At 45.0% G+C, this 12738-nt stretch overlaps 1 protein-coding gene across 2 annotated transcripts in view; it reads right to left on the bottom strand.

Moving 5' to 3' along the window:
- Positions 1–480: 480 nt before the first annotated feature.
- Positions 481–12738, bottom strand: part of LOC105054058 (uncharacterized) — a 28281-nt gene continuing 16023 nt past the window's right edge. The window contains exons 8-15 of one of the 2 annotated variants that reach the window (XM_010935449.4): positions 11907–11977; positions 11688–11823; positions 11221–11280; positions 11048–11130; positions 10882–10958; positions 969–1039; positions 842–899; positions 481–759 (exon numbers count right to left, since the gene is read on the bottom strand). In XM_010935449.4, coding sequence (XP_010933751.1) covers positions 634–759; positions 842–899; positions 969–1039; positions 10882–10958; positions 11048–11130; positions 11221–11280; positions 11688–11823; positions 11907–11977 — 682 coding nt within the window. In that variant the 3' untranslated portion in view covers positions 481–633. Of the gene's footprint in view, positions 760–841; positions 900–962; positions 1040–10881; positions 10959–11047; positions 11131–11220; positions 11281–11687; positions 11824–11906; positions 11978–12738 lie in introns of those variants that run through there. The other variant, XR_002165708.3, reaches the window with a different exon arrangement.

Genomic DNA, 12738 nt, shown 5'->3' with positions numbered 1-12738 from the left:
GCTTTACTAACATAAAGCTTGCACCAAGAAGTTATGCAACCAAGAGACATGCAACTGGTAGTTAATTAATGTTTATATTATCATAGAATATATTGTGACAACAAATCAATTATCATAAAATTTATTGTGATGAGATTTATGGGTTCAGTATCATGGTTCATAGATCTGACAATGATTTCGAGTCCAGTTAATATCTCTCGAAATACAGACAGATAAATCGCCTTAATTCTAGTTCTGCTATTCAATTCAACTAGATGTGAACCTGATGTGGAGGAACAAATTTTCAGTGCTTCAAAACTCTAATTCAGATCTGAGTTTTTATTGGATTCAAAATACCTTCCCATGTAGAACTACCATGATGCTCGAGCGCCCAAATTATATATCATTCTCATTGTATGTACATGTTAGCATCTACGAGGAAACGGCCAGAAGAGGTACTGATCCATATTCTGAATATGACTCGATATGATGAACCGATCCTTTAAAATAATGCTATGATTAATTGAAAATATCATCAATGTTACATGAACAAAAAAGAAACATGAGGAGCCAATATGCTTTGGATCTTTTGCTTCTCTTTTTAAATTACTCTTTGATCAATTTGAACAGCCACAAGAATCGATTTCTAGCTCCTCATCTAGAACTGATAGGAATGCAGGAAAAAACAGGGTAATATGTATCAAGTTCAAGTTGTTCAAGAATTTGTTGTACACCCGACAAATATGAGGAGTGACCATCAATAAAGTCAGTAACATCAACCTGAAAATCAGGAAAGTAATCATTTGATCTTCAGAATGCATATTGCACGCAAATGAGCAACAAGAATGAGAATTATGCTTACATTTTCAATTCCAGGAACATCAACAGCTTGAATTCCAGCCAAACCCTGGGTCAGCAGACTGCACGATAGAAACTGTAAATTTCTAGAAAGCATGGAAGAAAATCTCCAAAAAGACAAGCACACATACCTTGCACGAAAAGTCACTCCAAGTATCCAGTCATTTGTGGAATACACATTTACAAATCTTCCAGCAACTATCTGCAACCAAGTGAAGAAAAGCATCTCAAATTTATAACACCGCATATGAACAGGAAGCACATGGTTGAGGGAAAAAGATTTGAGGGTGCAATTTTCTGAAACTATTGGATTCTCCCATGTTCTTGACTGCTAAAAGCATGTTTTAATGAAAAAATGCCAATAGGTCTAACTCATGAATTTTAATCAGGCTAACATTTCACAGGAACACAGATCCTACTTCACTCATCAAGCTCAAGATGACTGACAACAGACTGCTAAAACCTAGTGAGCTGTATATGCTGAAGCATTCGCCCAATAGCTTGCCATTGCATAAAGATCTCTGGTTATCTAAGGTTTAGACTTGCATGGTTGATAAGTGATAACAAAGCCAATGATTCTTAGGCACATCATATGCAGACAACATCACCACCAATGGAAGTCAAAGAAACAACACATTAAAACAGGAGATAATATGCCCTTATTCTTGTTAATTGCAAAACAAAGCTAAAAAGGGATAATTGTTGGAAACCAACAAATTTTATGATAAATCTGGCATCGGATGTTAGGATAACCTAAGTGGTCCCAAGTGATTTTCTTGGTTGGAAATTTTTCTCAGGGTAGTGCAAGTTTTTTTTTTATTTTTGGTACAAACAGGTGGTCACCCCACTCTAGTGTGAGCACAGCCCATAAAGTCAGAATACAAAAGATCCCGCAAGGCTGACAGGCACGTCTCATCCTGTCTCCAGATTCAGTCTCTAGAATGCTCTGCAACATAAAATGCGACCTAATTTGACTTGCTGTTCGTCTTTTGAAAAACATGCCGGACAGACACCTCAACTGAGAAATGAAGGGCAATCCAGATGTCACGGAGAAGCGGATGGGCCTCCAGTTGCTTCATGTTGTCCCGAATCCAGTCGATAACGGTTGCTAAATCTTCCTTTATAAAAATTCTCTCTATCCACAGCTCCTACGTGGCATAGATAATATCCGTCCAAACGGCATGAAGCTCAACTCTCGGGACAAAAGGCTCAAAAAAATATAAACCCTCCGCCACCAGCAACTTGGCATCCAGATCCCGGATGACAAAACCCACACAGCCCCAACCATCCCTGACACTGCCATCAAAATTAACTTTGACAAACCCCAAAGGAGGGGGCTTCAAGGATATGAAACTAACCCTCCGGACTGCTGCAGGGGCAGCATGAGAGTCCCAAGAATCGGGGACATCAAGGGACGGGCTGGCAACATCGAAATGGCTATACTCGACAGCCAAGCAGATGGCTCTCTCAAATAACCAATGTGCAGGCACCACCTCGCCTGTGAAGATCAAGCTTGTTCCTGGAAAGCCAGATTTGATAGGTGACGTAAGCCATCCTACCCCCAGGTACAGGTCATCCCCTCAGCCGTACTCTGATGGATCGCATCCAGGAAGAACTCCAGTCAACGGCCACTATTCACCTCCCAAGATTGACTGCCCGTCCTCCAAATCAGCCTCACCCTTAAACAATACAATGGCATGCTCTATCGACTCATCCTCCAGCCCGCAGACCGGGAAAAAAATCGGAAGCCGGTCCCAAGCAACCCTCCAGAGAAAGAGCTTCACCTTAGGATGGGCAGCCACTCTCCAAATTCAAGCAGCTTCGATCTTCCTATCTGTCACCGGCCTGCACATCTCAGACAGATCTCTCATGGGAACCTTAGGGCAGCATGAGCAACCCACACCCTCCAATCCTGGTTACGATGAACAGGAATCAAAGTGGCGAGGATCTAATTAGCGAGCAGACTACCAAAGAGTTGGATAACATCCTGAGCTCTCCAGCCTCTACCATCAGCAATGAATAGACATGGGCATCGGGCCGGACCATATAATGGGCGGCTATGTACAACCCGTTTATATCCATTATGGGCTCCTAATTGTGATCCTTATGCGAAACAAGATTCTCATCATGTTTCTAAATCATTTGATCTTTTTAATAATTCTAAAAAATAAAGTTCTTCTCATGCTTTTAATTTTGAAAAAATTCATCACTCGTCGATTTTTTTTAATTTTTTTTCTTTAATTTTTTTAATTTTAACATGCATTAATATTATGAATATTAATGGATTGAAGATCCAATTTTCTCATTTTATACCTCCTCTCTCATATATTTTTATTACATAATTTATTTTATTTTTATATTTTAAAAATTTAAAAAAAAAGGCCCGTTAACCCCATCAGGCTCGCAGGCTTAATGGGCCAATAGGCCATGCCTGGCATGGCCCGCCACCCCTAGGCCTAAGGCCGGGCCAAGGTTTTGTTTAAATGGGTCGTTCCAAGCACGACCCGTTCACTACGTGGGCTGTGCCTGACATGACCAGTTAAACTTTCGGTCCGGTGGGCATGGCACAGCACAGCCCATTGCCCATCTCTAGCAGTGAACAAGTTGCAGACATATAGATGGTCGTCCACCTCGATGCTAACGTAGGTCAGCCAGCGAGCATGAGGTAGGCTAGAAATTCAAGCATGTTGGCTCACATCAACCGAAGTACCATCCCTAATCAACCATTTGACCTGAGCCAGTATTGCTGGGGTGTGGGCACAAATCTCTTTTCAGATGAAAAAGCAACTGCAAGCAGCCTGTATCTGGGACCCCTGACTTCATACCCCACACTGGGCTCTCATTATCCCGCTCCACAAGCAATCAGTCTGGATAAGAAATCTAGCAGCACACCTAACGATTATGACCTCCTTCTTAACCAATAGGGACTGAATCCCAAAACCCCCATCCCTCACAGGCGGGCAGACCACCTCTCAAGACAACAGGCGAATCCCACGACCATCATGCCCTAAGCCCCATAGTTTCGAAACCGCTGCTCTAACCCCCTGAGATAGGAACACAGCATAATTGTGTTCGCCAAGAGGTACACTAGAATGGAGCTTACCACCGATCTCATAATAGTCCTATCCATCATGAAGAGGTCATTGGCTTGTCATCCCTCAAGATGATCCTGAACCCACTGCCTTGCAATTGGTCCTCCGAAGTTGCTGTCCCGTGATAGGAACACCTAGATGGTCAAAACTCCAGTCTGCTCCTGGATCCTCAACCTATCCCGAATCGTCTGCTTCATCTGGATCTTCATTCTAAGACTGAAGACCATGGATTTATGTAGATTCATAAGCTGGCCAGAGGTCTGATAGTAGGCCTCAACAGTGGATGCCAAGCACCTGACATTTCGGACTGAAGCCTATCAATAAGAAGGCAGTCATTTGCAGAAAGGTGCGAAAGCAACTGAGCCCCAAGGGCGGGCCAATAGGGCTCTAGCTCGCCCCTGAACCACCGCCCTTAACATCCAAGACAGAGTATTAACACATAAAATGAACAGATAGGGGGAGAGAGGACAACTTTGGCAAAGTCCAACCGTCGAATGAAAGAACTTCATCGAGGCACCATTAATCAGAATGGCAAAACTCAAAGTCTCCACACAATCCATTATCCAACCAATCCACCTATCCTAAAAGTCAAGCTCCTAAAGCGTCCGTCATAGAAAGTGCCAGCTTATCTGATCATACGCCCACTTCATGTCCAGCTTGATTGTCATAAGGCTTTGACGAGCAGGAGCTCGCCATAGATCATGCATAAACATCTGGACAAGCAAGACATTGTCGGTGATGCAATGGTCGCTAACGAAAGCACTATGCTTCGGACTAATCAGACGAAGCACAATCAACTTCAACCGCTCGACCAAGATCCTGGCACACATCTTGTAGAGATAGTATAGAGACTGACCGAGCTGAAGTACCACAAGATTGATGCATCAGGTCACTTCGGGATGAGGGTGATTAGCGTCTTCTTCCACTCCTCTGAAAGGCCCCTGAACTCAAAAACCATTTACACCGCCTCCATGACCTCCCCTCTGACAATAGGCCAACATCGACGAAAGAAGAGGGGGAACCCATCCGATCCCGGGATCTTATCCTCCCCGAGAGACCAGAGGGCTCCGCACACCTCAATAGACACCAAACGAGTCAAGACCTCATTCTCTTGATAAGAGATATAGGTAATAGATTGGACCCCTTGGAATGGGGTGTCCCCACCCAGAGGCACCATCCATCGAGATATGAAGAATTGAAAGATCTGCCACCTGATCTCGTCACTATCATCTACTCTACCATCGTTCTCCCTCAGCTATCTGATGCGATTGACAGACCTCCAAATCATAGTGGACTAATAAAAGAACCTGATATTCCGATCGCCCTCCTTGATCCACTAAATCCTAAACTTTTGCCCCCACAACATCTCCTATTGTCTCAATAAGGAATAGTGTATCAAGAGCTTGTGACGAAGCTCCCTCAAGTCAGGCTCCTGAAGGCTCCCATCCTGATCCTCCCTCAACTGCAGCTCCGCAATGTCTATCTCCATCCCCTCAATCCACTTGAAGATGCCACCAACCTCAAGACGATTCCACCAGAGACTGTCTGGCTAACTCCAACCTCCGGATCACCCGATACCTCACATCCTATGGATCAGCATCCTCCACGCCTCCCAAATTAGATCTCATGATCTCAGATAGGTCCAGAACTTCTCGAGTTCAAACGAAACCATGGGCATGAGAATTGGGCAGTGGCCCGACATGATCCTCGAGAGGTGCTGCATCTGGTGCCCCAAAAACCGTTGAAGCCAATCAACGGTAGCAAATGCCCAATCAGTCCTCTCCCAAACCCTAGCCATCCTCTGTCAATTGTTGCACCAGGTGAATCTAAGATCAGAGTAGCCAAAATCAATTAGACCCACGTTGCCAATGAACTCTCTAAATTCTCTAGTCACTATTGTCCACATGATGCCTACTGCCCATCTTCTCATGGGACCCCACAATGCTGTTGAAATCCTCGGCGATGAGGGAAGGCAAGCCCTGCGACACCATCTTAAAGATCTTGGACCAAAGCACCCTCCGCTCCCTATACTTGATGCTCGTGTACACTCCAGACAGAAGCCAAGATCCTTCAGTTTGCTCCAAGATGACTAAAGCCACCAGCTGCTTGCATCTGTGGAAGGCATCCACCCTGATCGAGCCACAATGCCGCATCACTAGGATCCCCCAGACAAACACCTAGACTCCACTGCGTCGGTGCTCCACGCCATCAGAATCCACTATCTGGCACAGGCAAGACTCATCCTTGAGAGCCGAGTCTCGAGCAAAACACCAACGTTAGGACCATGCTGCTAGATCAATCTGTCAAAGGTCGATCGGAATAAGGGCTTTTTCACCCTCTGGATATTCCAAATCAGTGGCCTCATTGAGATGACTTACGGGGGAGGGGGTCCGCATCAGTGCCCCCCTTAGCCTAAAAGCCTGCCTCAGTCCCCACTATTGTCGAGTTTGTCACCGATAGGCTCATTCCCTCCCCCTGGATAGCCTATCTCAGTCAAATAACAGCATCCTCATGGGCTATATCCTGACCCCCCAACGATGCATCCATGTGCATCGGGTCCTCTCTCCTGAGAGGCACGGGGTCACTCTCCATCACACGCTCCATCCTCTGCTCAAAATTCTCCTCACTTAGGCCACCCGAATCATGTCACCTCCTTCGTCTGGATTGATGCCTTCCCCTCCTCTCCCAGGATCCTGGCTGAGAAGATGAAGACCCCAGAGCCTCCAATGCCAGCTGTTGACTCCACACGGGCTTCCAGAAAGGCCAGGGCTTTGCTTTGGCCCTATTCTTTCTTGCAGACCTATTTCTGGGCCCCTCAACCCTAACTCTCGCCCGTTGGGCCTCACAAGCGCCCGGCCCACATCAAAGTCAAGGGGCCAGGCACGCTTGGGTTGACCTGAGCCTGCCCACCATGCAACCGTCAGCCCGCCTACAAAAGGGCCAATGTCTGCGACCTGGCCCAGCACCAGCTAAGGCTGAAAATGGACCAAACTGGGCCGGGCCACGACCCTGTCCGAGCCAGCGCGAAATATTTTTTCGAGCTTTGGACTGGGCTTAGGCCCAAAAATTTTTTAAAAATTATAGCCTGAGCCCGGCCTGCGTCCAGGCCCGAACCTGGCCCAAACTCAATCGGGCCGATCCGAACATACCAAATTCAATTGGAGTCCTAATTCCCAATTACCATGCCCCAAACTGCCACCCGTTCTCCAACACAACTCACCCCCCACCACCCTGCGATGACAACAGTGATTTGCCAGTGCGGCGCCAGGGGACCATCCTTACCGGAGATGAACTTGGATCAACAACGTCAATCGGAGACCCTCGGCGATTCATGGCCAATGATGGACCCACTTATTCCCCACCTATCGTCTCCATCTCTGTCTCTGGCAGTGGTGGCATCGAGGGGTGGGAGAGGAAGAGGGAGGGGAGAACCGAGCAGGCCGACGAACGGGCAAGGGTTTTTAATCGCCTTTTATTCAACGGACGAATAGATGGATTCGGGTCCTATCGAACCTCCATCAACGGCTACATCACCGCCACCACATCCACCTCCGCCTCCGACAACAACGACCCCCGCCGACTGATCCGATCGAAGAGGTCCAACCTTGGGCACAGCTCCATCACCATGTGGAGCCACACCTCGTCCTCATACACTACGTGCACCTGGACCATGTGCAGGTTCCCGACAGCAGCAAGCTAGGCGATCTTGGCCTCCTACTCGATGCACTCGCGATTGACGGCATCGAAGAGCTGGACTTTCTCGATGGACTTGATGGCGAATGCCTCGCCGGTCTTCGTCGAAATGCACCGATACATGATGCCAAACCTCCCCCGTGATCTTTGTTCCAATCTCGTAGGCCCTCTTCAGCTCCGCGCTCATCGCTCCAACCCTGACCCGTTGCCCACTGGTGGCTTTTCTTGGAGCACACTTCCTTCTTCAGGAAGACTTGAAGATGGATTTTATTTGGCTCTCATGAACTAGCTAATTGACTCGGGCTACCTTAAAATTCATTTGGGGTAGGGTCTGATCGGGCTGAAAATTGGATTTGGGCTTGGGTCGGGCCAAAGGTTTACCCGAGCCTGACCCGAAAGATAAACGGGCTCCATATTTAAAAGCCCAAACCAAGCCTGAATTATTGCGGACCTAACTCGAAGCCCGACCCTAGCCCAGTTCCAACCCTAGCGCCAGCGGGTCGAAGCAATTGGCAAGTCAGACCACATTCAAGCTCAGGCCCGAGATGCACCCCGTGCCAATCTTGGCGCCCCCAACATCCGATCTGGCCGTTGATCCGGGCCTGAGTCGGATGGGAGATCGCCGCCGTGCGATCTTGGACGGCTTGATCCAGTTGTTGGATCCGACCATTGAGTTAGCCCAATTCGAGCGTATATGAGCCATCTCCGGTCTGAATCGACTCGCCTCTAGCTCCGACTTGGCCCCCTTCTTCCTCAAACCCACCAGTGCTTCTGGCCCAAGCTACCACCATCAGACATCCACCAACCACGACCCCAAGCACGGCCCTTCCATAGCCACTCCCATGTCCTTCCCTTCAGCCCGAAAGACATTTTTCGAGCATAGACCGTCTCCTCCCCCTCTGGCTGGGTATGCCTCCTTTGGCAAATGAAAATGATCACACCAGAGGCAAATGCCGTCGAGGTTCTCATAGACGAACCTCTGCCAGAAGGGGCCATTCAGACCCTTGATTAGCACCCCTGATCTCAACGGTCAGCCAAGAGAGATTGACCTTCACGCACACCTTGACGAATCTCAGCCGCCTACTATCCACCATGCACTCATCCATCGAGGACAGCTCCCCAACCAGGTGAAGGACTCCTGGATCGTGGCCTCTCCCCAGAACTCCATCGAGAGTTGCGACAATCGGACCTAAATCAGGGCCGATCCGATAGCTCCCTCTGTCGGAAAAAACCTCGACTGCCACGGCTCCACCACCAACACCTGCTCGGCTGCAACCCATGGCTGATGGAGGATCAGGTCCCTCTATCCGGCCTCCTTAAAACAGAAGAGCAGGAAGCCCTTCTCCAGCCTGTAACCCGCCACCTCTCCTTTCAGTCTTGCCCGCAATCGGAACTCCCAAACCACCCTTTCTGCCGACACCCTCCTGCCAAAGCTCCTCGCCACCACCACTGAGGCCGCCTAACTCCCTGATTCCTCCCTTAGATCCTCCTTCAGAAGCTCGATCACTTCCGAAAACCACCTAATGAGCTTGTCCACCTCCGATGATGGCTCTGGTGAGATCCAAACGGTGAGCCCCTGCACCGCCCTCCACCAGCTCGATTCCGATTTGTCTCCCACCTTCGAGGCCCTAGGGCGGTCCCCTAGGTTGCTCGCCATCTCCTCCAGCGCCGACGCACGCTACTGCTTGGTAGATCACTGGCGATCAACAAGAAGAGGGCCACAGCAGTAATCTCAAAGCACTCACAAAGAGACATAATGGTACTGTTTCAAACGGTCTCCGATAGTCACTCACTAGAGATGGAGGAAAAGGCCTTTTCATTTAGCAATTAAAATATTTCCACATTGCTCATGATTAGTCTTCTCTGTTACTTGACATATCTTCCAAGTTGGCATGATACCACATTCCCACACAAAATGTGATGCAAGATAGCATGGTATGGAGGAGCACAACACTGGTGCATGTGCAGTTTCATGTGCCTTCATTAAGAATATGAAATTTGGATAATCTTTTAAGAGAGTTTAGATCAGCTGTTTGCATGACCCAACAAGATCTTTGTAATTCGAGTTGGTTATAGATGATATATTGTAATACATTTTGATGAAAAACTTTCGACTTGTATATGGAGTCAGAACAGATCATACAAAACAGGAGTGCTCATCTTGGATTAAAATGTACATAAAATTTTAACGAAACTGCTGGTTTCCTTGTTGGGAAAGAAAAATATATTGGCGAGATGCCAGGAATGTTGACTGATAGTAAGATGCCAAACATTGCTCAACGAGAATTCCATCACTCTTTCACCTCTTGCTCGGCAATTCATTTTGAGTGTGCGTACAGACAATATGCTAATAAATTGAATCCATGGGTCTATCAATTTTTCTACTGAAATTGCCATCAGTTAATTTAGCAAATTTTATTTAACAATTTTTTTTAGTGGCAAATTAGTGTAAATATTAGAAAGATTGCGTCCGATTGTTTAACTATCTCTTTCACATGTTCTCTGGACCAGTCTTATCTCTTTCCAAAACCTATGCCACTGGACTCATTCATATAGTTGATACTTGATAGATCTCAAATCTTGTTTTCTAAACTTTATTTGGAATCTAAATGTCTATGTATACACATTTTAGTTGATAAACATATAACAACACAGTAAAAGAAAGACATTTATGTCTCAAAAAAGACAAGGCATCAACTATGATCAAATTTTTATAGCAAAATCACCTTTCTTTCTCTTTGTAATAGAACTACGTTACTAAGACATAGCATGGCATAACAAAATCACCAATAGATCTAGGGTGAAAAGAATAAAGCATGCGCCATCAATGTCTTGATCTACAAGAGAACGATAAACTACCCTCTAGATTCAGGTTTGGAGGTGGAAAGCCACAAGCATGCTGCTGCTCTCAGTATATCTCTCAGAATAATAATCTCAGAAACAAGGGAATATGTTTCCTTTCTTTCAAAAGAGGAAAAGGGAATGCATCTCCTGTCTGCAGAAATCTTTAAACTCAAATTAAGCTTTTCTAAAAATCTGCTATTGAAGTTCAAAAATTTTATATGTTATAGTTATAATCCATTTTAGAAAAGAATGACGTTTGCATGATCTGAAATAATTTTTTAACTTTATGACTTCTATATAATCAATTATTTTAACTCAACTACTTCTCGTAATTTTGAGATAAGAAGAGGCATATATGCTAACAGAAATTATTTCAAGTACTTATATCACCAAACACATCCAGTAATATCCATACCTTTCTGGCAATCTCCCATTGCTCCCCTTTGACTGAAACTGGTGCTCCAAGGAGAACGACCCTTTCTACAAGTCCCTCTGCTCAATTATATAAGTTCAGTTGACAGAATTATGCAGCTTAACTACCAGAGGAAATGACAGTAGGATATAGCATAGCCTAAAAGTACCGTTATCTCCTGATTCAGCCAATTTCCTCAAACACCTAAATATAACTCGCGCTCCTAGTGAAAAACCAATAAGGGTCACAGGCCTGGGCAATTCAAGGAGGTCAAAGAAGTCATTGAGCTAATTTAGCTCAGACCGTGTGGAGTTAAAAATGATTTTTCCTTAAAAAACATACCTGTTTCCTTGCAAACCCTTCGACAGAACTTCTGCAAGGAGCTTTCCTGCTTTATCCGATCTGAGACAAGCCAAACAAAGTTAATTCTAAGGCTGATTTGATTTTTATTTAAGAGGTTGTTGCCACAGACAGGTAGATTGCCTAGAGCATTTTCCAATAGACTGAAGCATCTCAAGAAATGGTGTGGTATAGCAGAGAAACTAACACAAGCTGGGAGACTGCAGATTCAGGATTGACATGTAACCCATTTCCTGTATACAAGGGATACCATAAATCACCCTTCAATTTTGATTGGTGTATCCCCATCATTTTGGAGGGTTCAACTCCAACCAAGTGATTAATACTGTTTCCCAGCCAGCAAATTTTAATGTGTAATCTGACTGATACCTCAAGGCAAGTAATCATTGCAAACAATGACCAAGCATCCAAACACTTCTGAAAATTGTTAATGAATTTTGCAGTTGTACCTATCAATAGCCATTGTCCATTTGCTATCTATGAAATCTGTAGCAGCAAGTAGTGTAGCTGGCCATGCTAATGCAGAAACAAGTGTGCTTAACACAGTCAGCATGGCACCTTGCTTCATCAACCCCATTGTAACACCTACAGCAGTAACCAGTGATGTCAAGAAATGAATGCGACAGTACTAATATACACTATGGAAAAACTACAAAGTCAGCAGTTACTTGATGTGATCCAGTCCTGTATTGCAGTACTCACTGCAATTATATACTTTGACTCCCACTGAAGAACATACCTGTAATCTTGAATGAAATGCGATTAGAAACACTATACAGCACCTACCAAGCATGATCTGGATAAATTAATCTACAGTCAACAATTTTTCAGCACAAAAAGAAAAAAAGAAAACTGATGATAGATAATTATAGATATCTTATATATTGCACATGCAGTACAAGTTCATCAAGTATCTGTTCCATACAGTATTTCCAAGTTGCTCTGCAAAGAAAGCAAAAGAAAACATTTGGAATTGCAAAACTAAAAGGATTCCTGTGAGATTATAAATAAATGTAATTATACAATTAATTGTAAAAGAAGTTTGAAGAAAAAAAACTTGGTTAATTTCCAAAGACAATAAAGAAAGGTAGAAAGAGAAAGGTAAAGAGTTGAGGAATCTTTGGACTCTTCATGGACATAATTGGACATCCAAACGCAGATTTTTATTAGAGATAGTACTGCTTTCTTGTCCATGAAATTCATAAAATTTGAGGGACCTCCATCGGATACCCTCCTTAGTCCTTTGCTACCCAATGACCATACCTTAATCCCTATCATCCATCAAGTAATCCTTTCATGACACAGCTTCCAACTGTGATGAAAGTCATGAAACCTTTGATTGGTCCCAAATTAGTGTTCCTTTCTACCAATTTAAAGGTGACAGAAAACTCCCTGATCATGGAACTTGTTGAGAACTTTCCAATAATGAAACCATGATGATTGGATTTTGTGATCTAGAACAATCTCCTCATCAGCTACATCAAACCATCAGATGGGCAC

This window comes from Elaeis guineensis, chromosome 11 (assembly GCF_000442705.2).
Source record: "Elaeis guineensis isolate ETL-2024a chromosome 11, EG11, whole genome shotgun sequence".
Lineage (NCBI taxonomy): Eukaryota > Viridiplantae > Streptophyta > Magnoliopsida > Arecales > Arecaceae > Elaeis > Elaeis guineensis.
Note: the sequence above shows the minus strand (reverse complement) of the source record. Positions and strands in the feature narration are given on the sequence as shown.